Source organism: Emys orbicularis, chromosome 17 (assembly GCF_028017835.1).
Source record: "Emys orbicularis isolate rEmyOrb1 chromosome 17, rEmyOrb1.hap1, whole genome shotgun sequence".
NCBI classification, from domain to species: Eukaryota; Metazoa; Chordata; order Testudines; family Emydidae; genus Emys; species Emys orbicularis.
This window is the reverse complement of record NC_088699.1, coordinates 3,728,707-3,741,424: the sequence shown is the minus strand read 5'-3', so window position 1 is coordinate 3,741,424 and position 12,718 is coordinate 3,728,707. Positions and strand designations below refer to the sequence as shown.

At 46.0% G+C, this 12,718-nt stretch overlaps 1 protein-coding gene across 1 annotated transcript in view; it reads right to left on the bottom strand.

Annotated features, from left to right (window-relative positions):
• Nucleotides 1–217: 217 nt before the first annotated feature.
• SPECC1 (sperm antigen with calponin homology and coiled-coil domains 1) overlaps nucleotides 218–12,718 on the bottom strand; it is a 120,254-nt gene continuing 107,753 nt past the window's right edge. The window contains exons 12-14 of the mRNA XM_065418134.1: nucleotides 8,064–8,180; nucleotides 3,859–3,918; nucleotides 218–307 (exon numbers count right to left, since the gene is read on the bottom strand). Coding sequence (XP_065274206.1) covers nucleotides 218–307; nucleotides 3,859–3,918; nucleotides 8,064–8,180 — 267 coding nt within the window. The remainder of the gene's footprint in view (nucleotides 308–3,858; nucleotides 3,919–8,063; nucleotides 8,181–12,718) is intronic.

Sequence of the window (12,718 nt, the reverse complement as noted above, 5' to 3'; positions counted from 1 at the left end):
ACAGCTGTATTTGGTTTGTAAAGGTGGACAATGGATTTTTATTTGGTTGCAGTCTGAGGTTACGGAGATGTGATCAGAACTGTGGAAGAGCTTTCCTTGCGACCTAGGAGCTTGGCTGGCTCATGGAATAGAAAAGAGGCTTTTTTTAAAGTGATCAAGTGCTTCCGTGGCATTCTTCTGTCTCTTCCCCATGTCTGCCCACCTTCTGCTCTGGGGCTCAGGTCTCAAAGTACTTGTAAATCTGGGCCACGTACTGCATCACGCTCTGCCAGTCTGGCCGGTCTGTGTACATCATCTCACTGAGTTCCTGCACAGGACACAGAGAGGGTTAGCAAGGGGGAAAGAGTTTAAGGGTAACACTGGGTTTGGGGTCCTGAACCGTGCATTTTCCTTTTCAGTGAGGGTCTGTTGTGTGGGCCACACCCCATTGCAGAGATACATGCAGAACAAGAAAACCTTGTGCTGGCGGCACTGATCTCCAAGGAACAACATGGGCTGATTGGAAAAGAGAGCTACTGCAGCAAACTAAATGTGTGTCTCAGCTTGCGAGGCATGGAGTCCCCTGCATAAAGAAATTACAAGCTGCCAACACAAAGTACAAAGCAGCTGAATACAAAATACAATGTCCAGCCACTAGCATTCAGGGTAAGAGGAAGACTAAAGATCCCCAAGAAGACTCTTGTAATGAAGGATAATTTATACAGTGCTCCCTCACCTCACCAAAGTGCCTGGGATGCTTTAGAGCAGACAAGAAACCAACGGTACTATAATGAACCTGACAGAATGAGTATTCCTCTTAATGTACAAGCAAGTTAGGCAATGACAGAGTCTCGCTGATCTGGCTCAAGGGATCATGGCCAGTGATTGCTGGAGAGCTAAGCACCCGCTCTACAAGTTACGTATACCTCAGAGTATTTTCAGATTTAACAGTCACCACGTATTTTGTCTTCACTAGGTTACTTCTTATCTCCCTAGGTCCAGTTCAGAGTAAAGCCTATTGTAATAAAAGTCTCTTGTGCATTGTTAGGGTAAGAAAACAGAAGGAATCCCTGAACTGGATCTTCACCTCTCAAAGCTAATTTGCCATAATCATACTCGCATGTTTCCGAGTGGACGTCTGTAGCCTGATTTGTAACCGTCTCTTTCGGTGCGAGATGCCTGGGAGAGTAGCAAGTCCTCACACCCATTTGAAAAAACAGCATTGTGAGGAGCTACCTGAGTGAAACAGTCCTTTTGCCAGGAGAGCTTATTTTGTTCAGGGGACTAGTATAAGCTATACCAGCCAAAGAGCTCTTGCCAGCATATCCGTGTCTCCACTAGGTGGGCTCGGTAGGATAGCCATACTGGCAAACCCCTTTCTAGTGTGAACAAGGCCTTAGTCGGTGTGTGAAATCTTACTCATTCTCAGCTCTGTTGTGCTAGAGCAGTCCCAGTGGCTTCAAGACAGTTGCACCCATATAACTGAAACAAGTACTTGGGCCTCTCTTTAATTAAGCCTCCTCAATTAATGTTCGACCAGTCTTTGAAAATATAAAGCACTAGATAAAGGCTAAGTAGTATTAATATCTTCTCAGCTTCACTGCCTTGGGATTTAAGGTTTCTGTGAATTTCTGGAGAAAGTGGCTTTCTGATTTCCAATCTTCTTAGCTGCCCAGAGCAGATGCCAAAATCTTCACATCAGATCTTAATGGAATATGATGGGTCTTGTCTTAGCCACAATAGAGTGTGTAGGCTACTGCCAGAAATAACAGGCCATCTATTGGATAAATGTTTATATGTTGGCAAAGTTTTATGGGAGCAAACACAGCCAAGTCTAATTAATAGAGCTGGTTGGAAAAATTCTGACAAAAGAGTTTTTGCTGAAATTTACCAATTTGTCATAATTGAAATGTTTCAATTTTGACCTAGTTCCTCCAGAACCCATGCAGTTTCCTGTGAGCTCACCCACCTAGCTCCTTGGCAGCCCAGATTTCCAGCATCCATGGCTCCAGGGGAGAACACCACCCATGTAGATGGCCCCAGTGCTGGGAACCCCAGGACTTCCAGGGTCCATGGCTCCAGGCACCCGGCCAGGCAGACTGCCTTGCATTTGGGGACCACGGGGCTTCCAGTGTTATGGCCCCAGGGCAGCCAGCCAGGTGGACTGCCCTAGAATCACGGGACCCGAGGGCTTTCCCTTTCGAAGAGAATTTCAAAATTTGTGGTTTTCGTTTCTAATCAGAATGAAACCAGATTTCAAAATCTGAAAATCGGCAAACCCTTACTTGCCTAAATAAAGAATACTAAGAATGGGCTCGTCTCAGGCAGCTCTGTTTGAATTTGGTTCCTTGGGGGTGGGGTGGTGGTGGTGGTTAGGAAATCTTATCCTTCGATATAAAATGTGCACCTCAGAGGAGAGCGCTCAGTACCCTGCCAGCTTGTGCGTTTCGCACTGACACAGCAGAGCCATTCTGAGGCCCACACAGCTGGGCACACCGGACACTTGAAATGAGACAATTGTGTAATGTGGTTTTTGCCCTTTCAGCTGGGAGAAGTTGGTATTCAGGCAACATCTTAGGGGCCTTTCCACTCACGTGGGGGATGGGGAAGGGTGAATAGCACCATAAAGGGATGCAGTCTGAAAAGGAAAATAAGTCAAAGGCACTGTAACTTGCTGAAATAAACAAGTTACAGCTCATGGCCAGATGCCACAAAGTGCTCTGAGGAACTCGAGGGCATCTTCATTACAATGAAGGACCCAGTCCTGCATATGCACATATGGGGATATTTTATTTCTGCCTGTGGTCCTCGTGAAATCAGGAGCACTGTGTATGCAGCATTAGGTCCCACCTCACTAGCAGACAACCTGGCTGTCTACAGGGACTTCTATAGACCAAAATGACACTGAGGAAATTTCCCTCCCCTGGGTTGGACTTGAGGGAGAGTTGTCACCTTTAAAAAAAAAAAAAAAAAAAAAAAAAAAAAAAATGTATGCAACCTACCTGCTTGCTTCCTCTCTCACAGCAGAGAACTGCTAAGCAAAAGCCCTTTTTGTATGGGCTACAATAGGGAAATTTTGCAAAAAATATCCCACTCTTTTACTGGGTCAGCTCCCCCAGTGCTATCAGCCCTGGGATCCTTAGGGTAGACAAGTCTAATGCTAAGACTCTCATTCAGTTCCAGAATTAATTCAATTAGAGTCTTAAACTGCGTAACAGTCAATCAAGGCTATGCATTGGCCTAATGTATTTGTGAGGGTGATATACTAAATGCAGTAAGTAGTGCCAAGGCACAAGCTGATTAGACAGCCAGATGCATCTGATATCCCATAAGGATCTTTTCAATCTGCACTGAAGGATTAATTCTCTATGTATGGTTATTATACTTCAAGTTTCTGCTCCTATGTGCAGACACATGTTTCCAGTTCCTTATTTAGCTCACGAACCCCTAAAGGTTTAACCTCTGCATAGTAATCTCCTTGTTCCACGTTTGCTGTCACGCTCTTGGCTCTACCCAAGGCATTTTAAAACAGGGATTTTAGCATTTTCCTTCTGGTTGTTAAACCAGTAATGCAGCCAGTTGAAACATGGATTGACAGACAGACACAGGGCTTTCCCACACATAGCGGGGGTCACGGCAAGAATGGCTGACTGTAATTAACAACTTCATATCAGCAGTTATGCCTGCTGGGAAGTGCTCCTCAAGTTAAGAGCTTTCAGACTAGTGGCCTGGGCATTTGGCTGCACTTTTCCTTTAACACTACGTGAATGTTTTTAATGAGAATAAATGGGCTGCATTGTAATGGAGGATTTAGAACTATGCATTCAAACCCCCTTCCCCTCCTCATCCACACACCCTGCCCAGCACCCAGGTACTCACCAGACTGGGTTTGATGCCCACACTTTCAGCAGCTTGAAAAGCCAAAAGCAGATTTCTTTTCTGTGAAAATAAGGCAGGAGACACCATCATTAAGCTTAGCACCAAAGCAAGCTCTCTATTCCTGAATCTTGCCATGGAGCTGTGGGGTTGAATTGGTCCAAATCAGAAGATGTATTTAAAAAATGAACAAGTATCAGACTTAAGATCTTCAAACAGACAAGATGTGTCAAGGCTCAAGATGAGAAGAGCCAGTCATACTAAGCAACAAGTCTCCAAAACATAAGGAATCTACAGTCCAACAAACTCATCTGCAGCAAGGTATGTTTTCTCGGGTCGTTAGAGTGGTGTTTCCGTAAAGAGCTGAAATGACCTGAAAAATCAGGGAGAATTTTCTATTTTGAGGGAATTCTGCTTATAACTGATCTTTTCACCCTTTCTTTGTAATTAGGATGTCCTCATGCCCACAGTCTCTCTGTCTCTGAAGAATTCATCTACTGTTGTTGAAGCAACAATCCACGGTTTGTAACAATGGAACTTGTTCTTGTGAAATTGTTTATGGCGCCTCAAGGAGAAGATTGTGATTTCAGATGGATAAATATGCTGTAGCAATAAAGGCTGAAAAGTGAGGGTCAGAACCAGCTAACAGACAAGGAAATGGTGGCTCAGTTTAAGGCATCAGTGACTAGACAGTGCAATTCCACTGGGACTGGGTGGTGGTGGGCAATTTATAGAAAATTTTTGAATTGGGAATAACAACCTTGTTGTTTGCCTCGGTGAGAAATATCTCAAAGCACCAGGAGTGTTGCTAAACACAGGGTCAGAGAAAGAAAGCTCAAGAGAGGGAAAATTCATCTTCATGAAAATAGTTCTTATTTATCTCTGTAAAAAAGGCAGGTGGGAGGCTGTAATCAGCGACCTGAACAACATTATTAGAAATGGGCCTAAAAAACCCAAGGTACAATAAAATTTTGGGGGAAATTCAGATCTAGTTCCCAAATTCTCAGCTGAGCCCTATCCTTATTATCTATCAAACCAAACCCTGCATCCAAACATCCCAAATGTCAGAAAACCTATAATCCAGAGCTGGACTTTGTGGCTTAGGTCCATCTTTAAATTTCACTGTGATTAATAATTATTACATGGATTTCTAAAGTATCCATCCCTGTAGTGTCTGGGCTTTCAGATTACGATGCTATTTTACTGCAGTATGTACCATGTTTCAGACACTGTTCAAACAGATTACGCGTGATTTGCTTGAAGAGACCACAGGAAAGATTGTGTTCCTGGGGCTGTCCCCGCAGTGTCTGACTAATCCTTTCCTAAGGCAGGGGTCTTGGCCCTTGTTCTCTCACTCTCTCTGTTTTTGCTTGATGGAAAGTTCAAACCCAAGCAGGAAAGTGAAAGACTTTGGGTAGATTCTGATAAGACTGAGTCATTCCCTGTGGTTTTGTTGTCATCTAAAGCCTGGAAAGTGTGTGTGTGTGTGTGTGTGTGTGTGTGTGTGTGTGTGTGTGTGTGTATGTGGGGGGGGGGGAAGAGGAAGGGAGGGGGAAACTATGGTCTCTAATCCACTGTCTGACCAAATAAAAACTCTCCTCTTCTGAGATGAGCTAATGTTGGCTGACTCCCCAACTGAGTAAGGTGCTTGTGGTTTTTACCACCTCTCTCTACAACATGCTCAGCTGTAATTTTCCCATCTGAGAAGATGATGACAAACCGTTAGCAGATCCCGCAGCACCTCCCACAGGAGGTGCTGCTGTTGTTGCACTAACTTATTCTTCACCTCCTCCAATGTAAAGTTTGCAGCTAACCACATCGGCCTAAGTGGAATTCTTGAACCCAGGTTTCTCACATGGCAGCATGTGGTACTACCTCAGCCTGTAGCTTTATCTACCAGGGGATACTCTGATAAAAGCTATTCTCCAGCTGAACTCTACTAGGTGCTTGGTCCCTGTCTTGGTTAATGAACTTTTTGCTCCTGTTACACCAGTCACCATAAAGAAAACCCTTAGCACCTTCTGCTACTCCCGGCCTGCTCGTTACAGTTAATGGGCATGCTCTCTGTGGCCAATGGAACAATGCAGCTGATATATGTATAATGAGAGCACATCTAGCACTACCCACACTAGGGCCTAGGAGACTTATAGCTTGGTTTCTCTGACAAAGCTAGAATCTTACACATCCATAGCACATAGCCCAGTCCTAGATATAGAACAATGCTCTTGGGATTTGCCACAGAACACCCTTTGCAGCTTGTATCTGCTTCAGTCCTTTCAAAGGAGTAATGGACCCTCTCCAGTTTCCGTCAGATTTGCTAGTGGCCAATTCCCTGTTCATTTGGCTTTGCTCCTACACTTTTGTGCCTCTGGGCATTTCTTCTTTCATAATGAAAGGAGCCTAAGCAGTCCTCCTCCAGGAGTCTCATCTACTCCTCCCACACAGGTAACAAAGCCCATCTGCGTATCTAGCCATTTCGGTGTTTTTCCACCTCATCACATGCTCTCCCAGCAAAAGGTTTTCTCAAATAAGGGCTGTCCAAAGGGCAGGTAAAGCCTTTGAAAAACAAAGAGCTGCTATCACCTGGTTAGCTCTTTTCAAAGCTCTCTGGGCTAAATCCTAACACCGGGCATACTGGGGCTTTGTCTTCACTGGCAGGAAAAAGTTTGTTTTTAACAGGTGTTAGCTAATTTGTTAAAACCCTAGTGTAGACAATGTAATTGGTATTCACGGTAAACCTAGGCTTTCCCTATCTGTTGTGTCAGTAATGTATTTACAGTTGAAAGGTCTGAGACAGAGGGAAAGAGAAAGTGGGATGTGATGCAGGAATGTGTTGAAATTAGTGCTGCCAACTTTCTGATTGCAGAAAACCTAACACCCTTGCCCCGGCCCTTTCCCCAAGGCCCTGTTCCCACTCATTCTATCCCCCCTCCCTCTGTCACACGCCCTCCCCCATGCTCGCTCATTTTCATCGGGCTGGGGCAGGGGTATGGGAGGGGGTGAGGGCTCCAGCTGGGGATGCAGGTGGGGGCTCTAGGCTGGGGCAGGGGGTTGGGACATGGGAGGGGGTTTGGGCTCCAGGTGGCACTTACCTCATGTGGCTCCCAGAAGCGGCTGGCATGTCTCTCCGTCTCCTAGGTGGAGGCGTGCCCAGGGGCCTCTGCCCACTGCCCCCATCAGCAGGTGCCGCCCCCACAGCCCCCATTGGCCACTGTTTCTGGCCAATGGGAGCTGTGGAGCCAGCACTGGAGGCAGCACCTGTGTATGGGGACAACACACGAAACCCCCCTGGCCGCCCCTTCGCCTAGGAGCTGGAAGGACATGCCAGCTGTTTCCGGGAGCCACGCAGAGCCGGCCTCTGCGGCCAACTGGACTTTTAGTGGCCCCATCAGCTGTGCTGATCAGAGCTGCCAGGGTCACCTTTCGACTGGGCATGCTGGTCAAAAACCGGACGCCTAGCAATCCTAGTTGAAATGCTTTTTCTTTTTGACATGCTGTTTTCCCAGCAGCTCCACTGAGTGATCTCTTCGCTGCACTGAGTCAGTATGGTATGCCCACACCCTGTGTCATTGGAGGGGAGGAGGCACAGGGGTAGAGCAGCAGAACAGATCACTAACTGGAAAGCAATGTCCAAAATTCCCAGCTTGACAATAAACACTCTCTTTCCAACTGATTCTTTCACATTAAGGCTGGAACTCCATAGAAATCCTGGAGGACCAAAATATGGAGCTCAATTATCAAAACACTTTGTCCTCTGAGGCGCCTGGGTTCTTTACCAGTCACTGGAAGGAAGCCGCCTCCCCAGAGTCACAACCCTTGGGACAGTAGGAGCAATCGGAGGTGTTTGTGGGAGCCTTTCAAGGGGGCGCTTTTCTTCTTCATGTGGGCATGCAATACCCACTGGATTTAGCCACCCGGCAGCCAGACCTTAGGCAGGATTTAACCTGTTGGAGCGCCCGCTCCTTGCCACTACTCTTCCCCTCCTCCTGTTTTTTTCTTATTTTCTTTTTTAGGGTTTTAATTAATTTATTTTCTCTCCCTTTTGTTTTTGTTCCCCCCACCTATTCATTGTATCTGTCTGAACGCTATGACTTTTATGCCAGGTCTGCACCACATCACCACAACGGAAGGCCTTCCCCAGGAATCCTCCTGCTGCCGATTGAGAATCAACGCGAAGCATGATCAAGAGCAGAGCTAGCAGGACTTACTTTATCCTGGCCATTGAGCTCCTGGTATGGAATGTGTGCAGGCAGGTAGGTGTGGAGGAGAGCGCAGAAGGCCAGCCCATCGCTCCAGCTGCTGCTGAAGTTGGTAATGTCTATGTTCTGTGGGAGGAAACAACAAAACCATTACTGAGTGGTGCTAACGTCAGGCAATGGCCTGAGTGAACAGCCCTTGTAGCCAGTGAAGCAGGGCAGAGCCAGCATCAACATAGATACAGAAGAACATGAGGGATAACAGGTGGCTAGAAAGACTTTCTCTGAGCTCTGAAGGTACTAAATTCTGTCCAGCTGAGTGCTGCATGGAGCTCCAGGTAAGTGGCTAAGGCCTTCTTGTAGCCATCCTTATGCGCAGCTGGGGGAGACTACAGGCTTCCTGGGTCAAGATAGAGCGCTGATGTTGGAGCCCTAAAATGAAACAGAAGGCTACTACGGGCTGCGGTGCGGAATTCTCTGGGCTGCATCTGGCCTGCAGGCTGCACCTCGCCTAAACTTCTTGAACTGTCCCTTTGTGGGGCACTGCCAGTCTCCGGTCACTACAGAAACACTGCGTTACTTTTTCATTTTTTTGCTCTGTTCTATATCAGCACTGGGCAGATGAGGACTCCAGGTGGCTGGTTTCAAACACCTGGGCAGAGCTTTGTTAAGAGTTAAGCTAGTCCCAAATCTGACCCCAAACAAGGGAAGTATCTGCCGCTTTCCAGAAGGTGAGAAATGCCTTGTGCAGCATGAACCTTGGCTGGGGTTTTGATCCCTGCCCTGTCAGGAGGAAGGAACTGTTTCAGGCCTGTCTGTATAATGGGCTGGCTTGGCTGCATCCCGTGCACCCCCTCATGGCCTAGGACCATGCTACAGGCAGCCTGTCTCAGTTTCCCCTCTTGGACTGTTCAAAGAAACCTCACTTCAGGCTTTTTCTTGGTCAAAAGATATTGCTCCTTGGGGACTGAGTTTATTAATATAAAAGAAACTGTAACTAAAACTGAGCCCCCCAAAACAAAGTCCATTCATAAAGCCACACAAGCCAAGGTTTCTCTTCCTCCTCCAAGGCCTTGCTGCTTGGGGCCTTTGCAGTCCCTCGCCTGCCTGGTCAGGGTCTCTACCTACCAACCTGGAGAGTTTTCCTCACTTTCAGCGTAGTCTGCCACAGCTTCCTGAGCTTTCCCCCTTCGTTGCAGCCTCCTGCTACTCTCTATAGGGCAGTCACCTCAATGTCTTCCAAGCATGGCTCAGTCTATCCAGGGTTGGCTAGCTCCAGCCCACAAGGGGTGAGCCACCCTGTTATAGTGACCTTGTTGCAACAGCTCAGACACAATTTCTCCAACATGTAAAATCAAAAGTCACCAATATTGAAAAACACTATTTTGTAATCAATTACAAGTTGCCTTGTAATAGGGATGCTTAGTGGGGAGATGGATTTGATGAACAGTGAGTTGGGATAGCTAGTGCATTTGACCACAACACCTTCCCAGCCCTACTTACCAGACCCGTGCTTTAGTGAGGATGTGTGATTAACTGCTAAAAGTCAGCTCAGTGTGGTAGCATCAATTGATGAAATACCATGCTAGTTCTTAAGCCCTAAATAAATAACATACTTGTTCATTTAGCACAAGGGTGCACAAACTTGGCAACATGAAAGGCTACATTGGCAACGCTCCATGAGCCGGGCAGATGTAGCTAATTTACATACATATTTACATGAATGCTTGATTGTATCTTCATATTCTGCACCTCCAGCTCAGGGTCACAGAGTACTTTACAAAGCCAAAGTTGAATAAAACATTACCTCCTGTGAACAGATGGGGAAACCGAGGCAGAGTTTAAGTGATTTATCCAAGGTGTCACAGAGACAACAGCAGTTAGGAATACAGCACAAGTCTCCTGACTCTCCCTCTCATGATCTAACCTAGTTCTTACAGCAAGAGACCAGTCTCCCTAGAACACTAGTCAATGAAATAAATACGACCTTCCCGCTCATGCTAAGCTACACCAAGAGCAAGAAAAGATCCTGGTGAAATGTAGAAAACTGACACAGACCTTTAGGCCTCAACTTGTTTAATAAACTAGTAGTTTCCATCTAGTCTGACGTCCTGTATGACACAGGCCATAGCACTTCCCTACAATCATTCCTAGAGCAGATCGTTTAGAAAAACATCGATTCCAGATCCAAACACCGAATTCCTACTCTTGGTATTATTGGTGGCTACTGGCATTTTTATAACCACATCGGCTATGCCTTCTCTGAGTAGGTCTAGAGGACATGCTGGTTGAGAAGTGTGTGCACTGGCACTCCTACCATTTCTAGTGCCAGTGAAGCTGCACTGATAGTAGCAATAGTGGGAAAAAGAGGGAAAAAATCTAATACAGACACAGCTTTATTCACTGAGGCAGGGCTTTGGAGCTCTGCTCCAGCTCCAGGCAAAACCCTGCAGCTCCACTGCTCCGGAGCTGCTCCGCGCTCCAGCTCCGGGCTCCCCACCTTCCCCTTTTCCCAGACGGTGTGACAAGATGCTCTTCTCCCCTGGTATTGTAACCTATCGGAAGGTGGTACAGCACACAGAGATTGAGCCCTACTGGTGAAAACTGGAGGCTTTTAAGTTGCGTGTTGGCTGGGCTCAAGGCCCAAGCAGCCTGTGGTTGATGGGTACAGATTATAGGATTATGGAAACAGATAGGAACCCTTTAAAAAAGAGACAAACCAAGTAAGAGCTCTAAAACGCAAAGGCCTTAGCGGACACAGAGTACGCTGGGCTGGAGCAGGGCCAGGGAACAAAGATTCTCTGCAGGGCCTTTTTCTCAGGCATAATTGCAACTGAAAGCGTTTGTGGTTTAGCACTGAACATGAGAGCAGGGTGACCCTTCTAAACCTCTTGGTGCCACTACTGTAGCCACACTGGCCTGCTAAAGAATGCTCATATCTAAGCTTGGCTTCTTGAATTCTAAAATGACAACGAAAACCAAAACAGTGGCTGGCTGTTGAAATTGTAATGATGCTGAAAAGAAAGTAACAGCTCTGGATATTCATTACAGGGTATGAGATGCTTCCAGTATACTAAAGCATTGTCTCTCTCGATCACCCTGTCTCACATTGCAGCAGGTGTACAGTTCTCATAGACCATTCCAATCAAACAACCCTTGCACTGATGCTCTACAGAACCTTGACACAAAGACTCTATGACCCTTAATATTCTTTATTTAACTGTTTTTCAGCCACTTCCCAGTCACACACAAGAGATGGATCCCAATACTCCTATCATGCTGAAAATGACACACACACACAGTCAGACCCACTGACGCAGACACCAAGTCTTTTAGTATAAGCTCTTCACTTATGGTGCCTCACTTATTATCCCACCTGGAATCTGTGCCAGCCTATCCACTTGCTGGATAGCTGACTGTGATTGGGTGATTAATACACTTAACAAAATAAGACTTTAACTGCACTTTAAAAATACCTATACTTTTATTAATAAGATGGCTTCCGATTGACTGAAGCAAATCTATATCAGCTCTGTAATCCAACCAGAATGCAGGTATCCAGTAGCACAAGGAGTAGCTATCACTGCACCGCAGCCAGCAGCCACATGTTACAATAAGTAATGGACATCAGTCAATTGAGATAACAGAAATAAAGACCTAGCAGTTGAACATTGTACAAGATCAATGTCTCCTGCTTTGAAAATAAATGTCTTGGCTTTGCTTGAGCATTAAAGTAGCAGCAGGAGACCATTATCCTGTAACAATGTTCTGTTCCCAGACTCCAAACCTTAATGAAGAGTGAGTTAATTGTGTTAAGGAGTTGGGTGAGATTGGATTGCCCTGCTTTCCTGCATCTTTCAGAGAAACTAGTTGCATGTTATCCACCAATTTACAGTTACCTGAGAGAGAGATTTACTGCTCAAGTCACTGAAAGCTGCTTGCTTTCAGACTGTCTCAGACATGCAGGCCACTTGCACCATCAAGTACACGGTCACTGATTTATAAGGTTCTTGTTTTATAGCAGTGTTTAGTGAGAGAGGGTGGAGATAAGGTTTTTCTTATCCCAACAGTCAGGAAAGTGGACACAAACAAGCTCTGCAATTCTCAAGTCATGCTTTAATACTCCTCTGCATACAGCAACTTGAGCCTCAATAGATGGCAAGATTACAGTCGTCCAAGGGAAATGGTGGAAAGCCTATTGCTTGAGAAATTTCAAACTAGATTGGACAACATAGTAGTAAAGGTACTGTAGGAAACTCTCCTATATTGGCTGGGCGATAGACAAGGTGACCTGGCATGTATTTTCCACCTCTAACTTCTACAATGCTATGAGGACAATGCCTGGACACCTGCCTTTAGGGTGCTGCTGTCCTCTTTGCACATTGAAGCTCATTGGAAACTAAATCCATTAGTGCAGGGTGTGTCACCTACCAGCAGAATTTCTAGCACTGACTAAAAACCAACCCAAGACAGATCTGCAACAAACTTTCTTCTGGAGACCAGTTTGTATGAAACCAAAAGAGGCTGTCTGAAATATTCCATTCCTGTATCTGGTTTAGGTTTTGCTAACAGAAATACCAACTGAGAAGCCACTAGGAGATGGATCTCTGCCCTCTGATCCAGCAGCTGGGCCTCCTCCCTGGAGAACTGGAAACCCCAAACCCAGC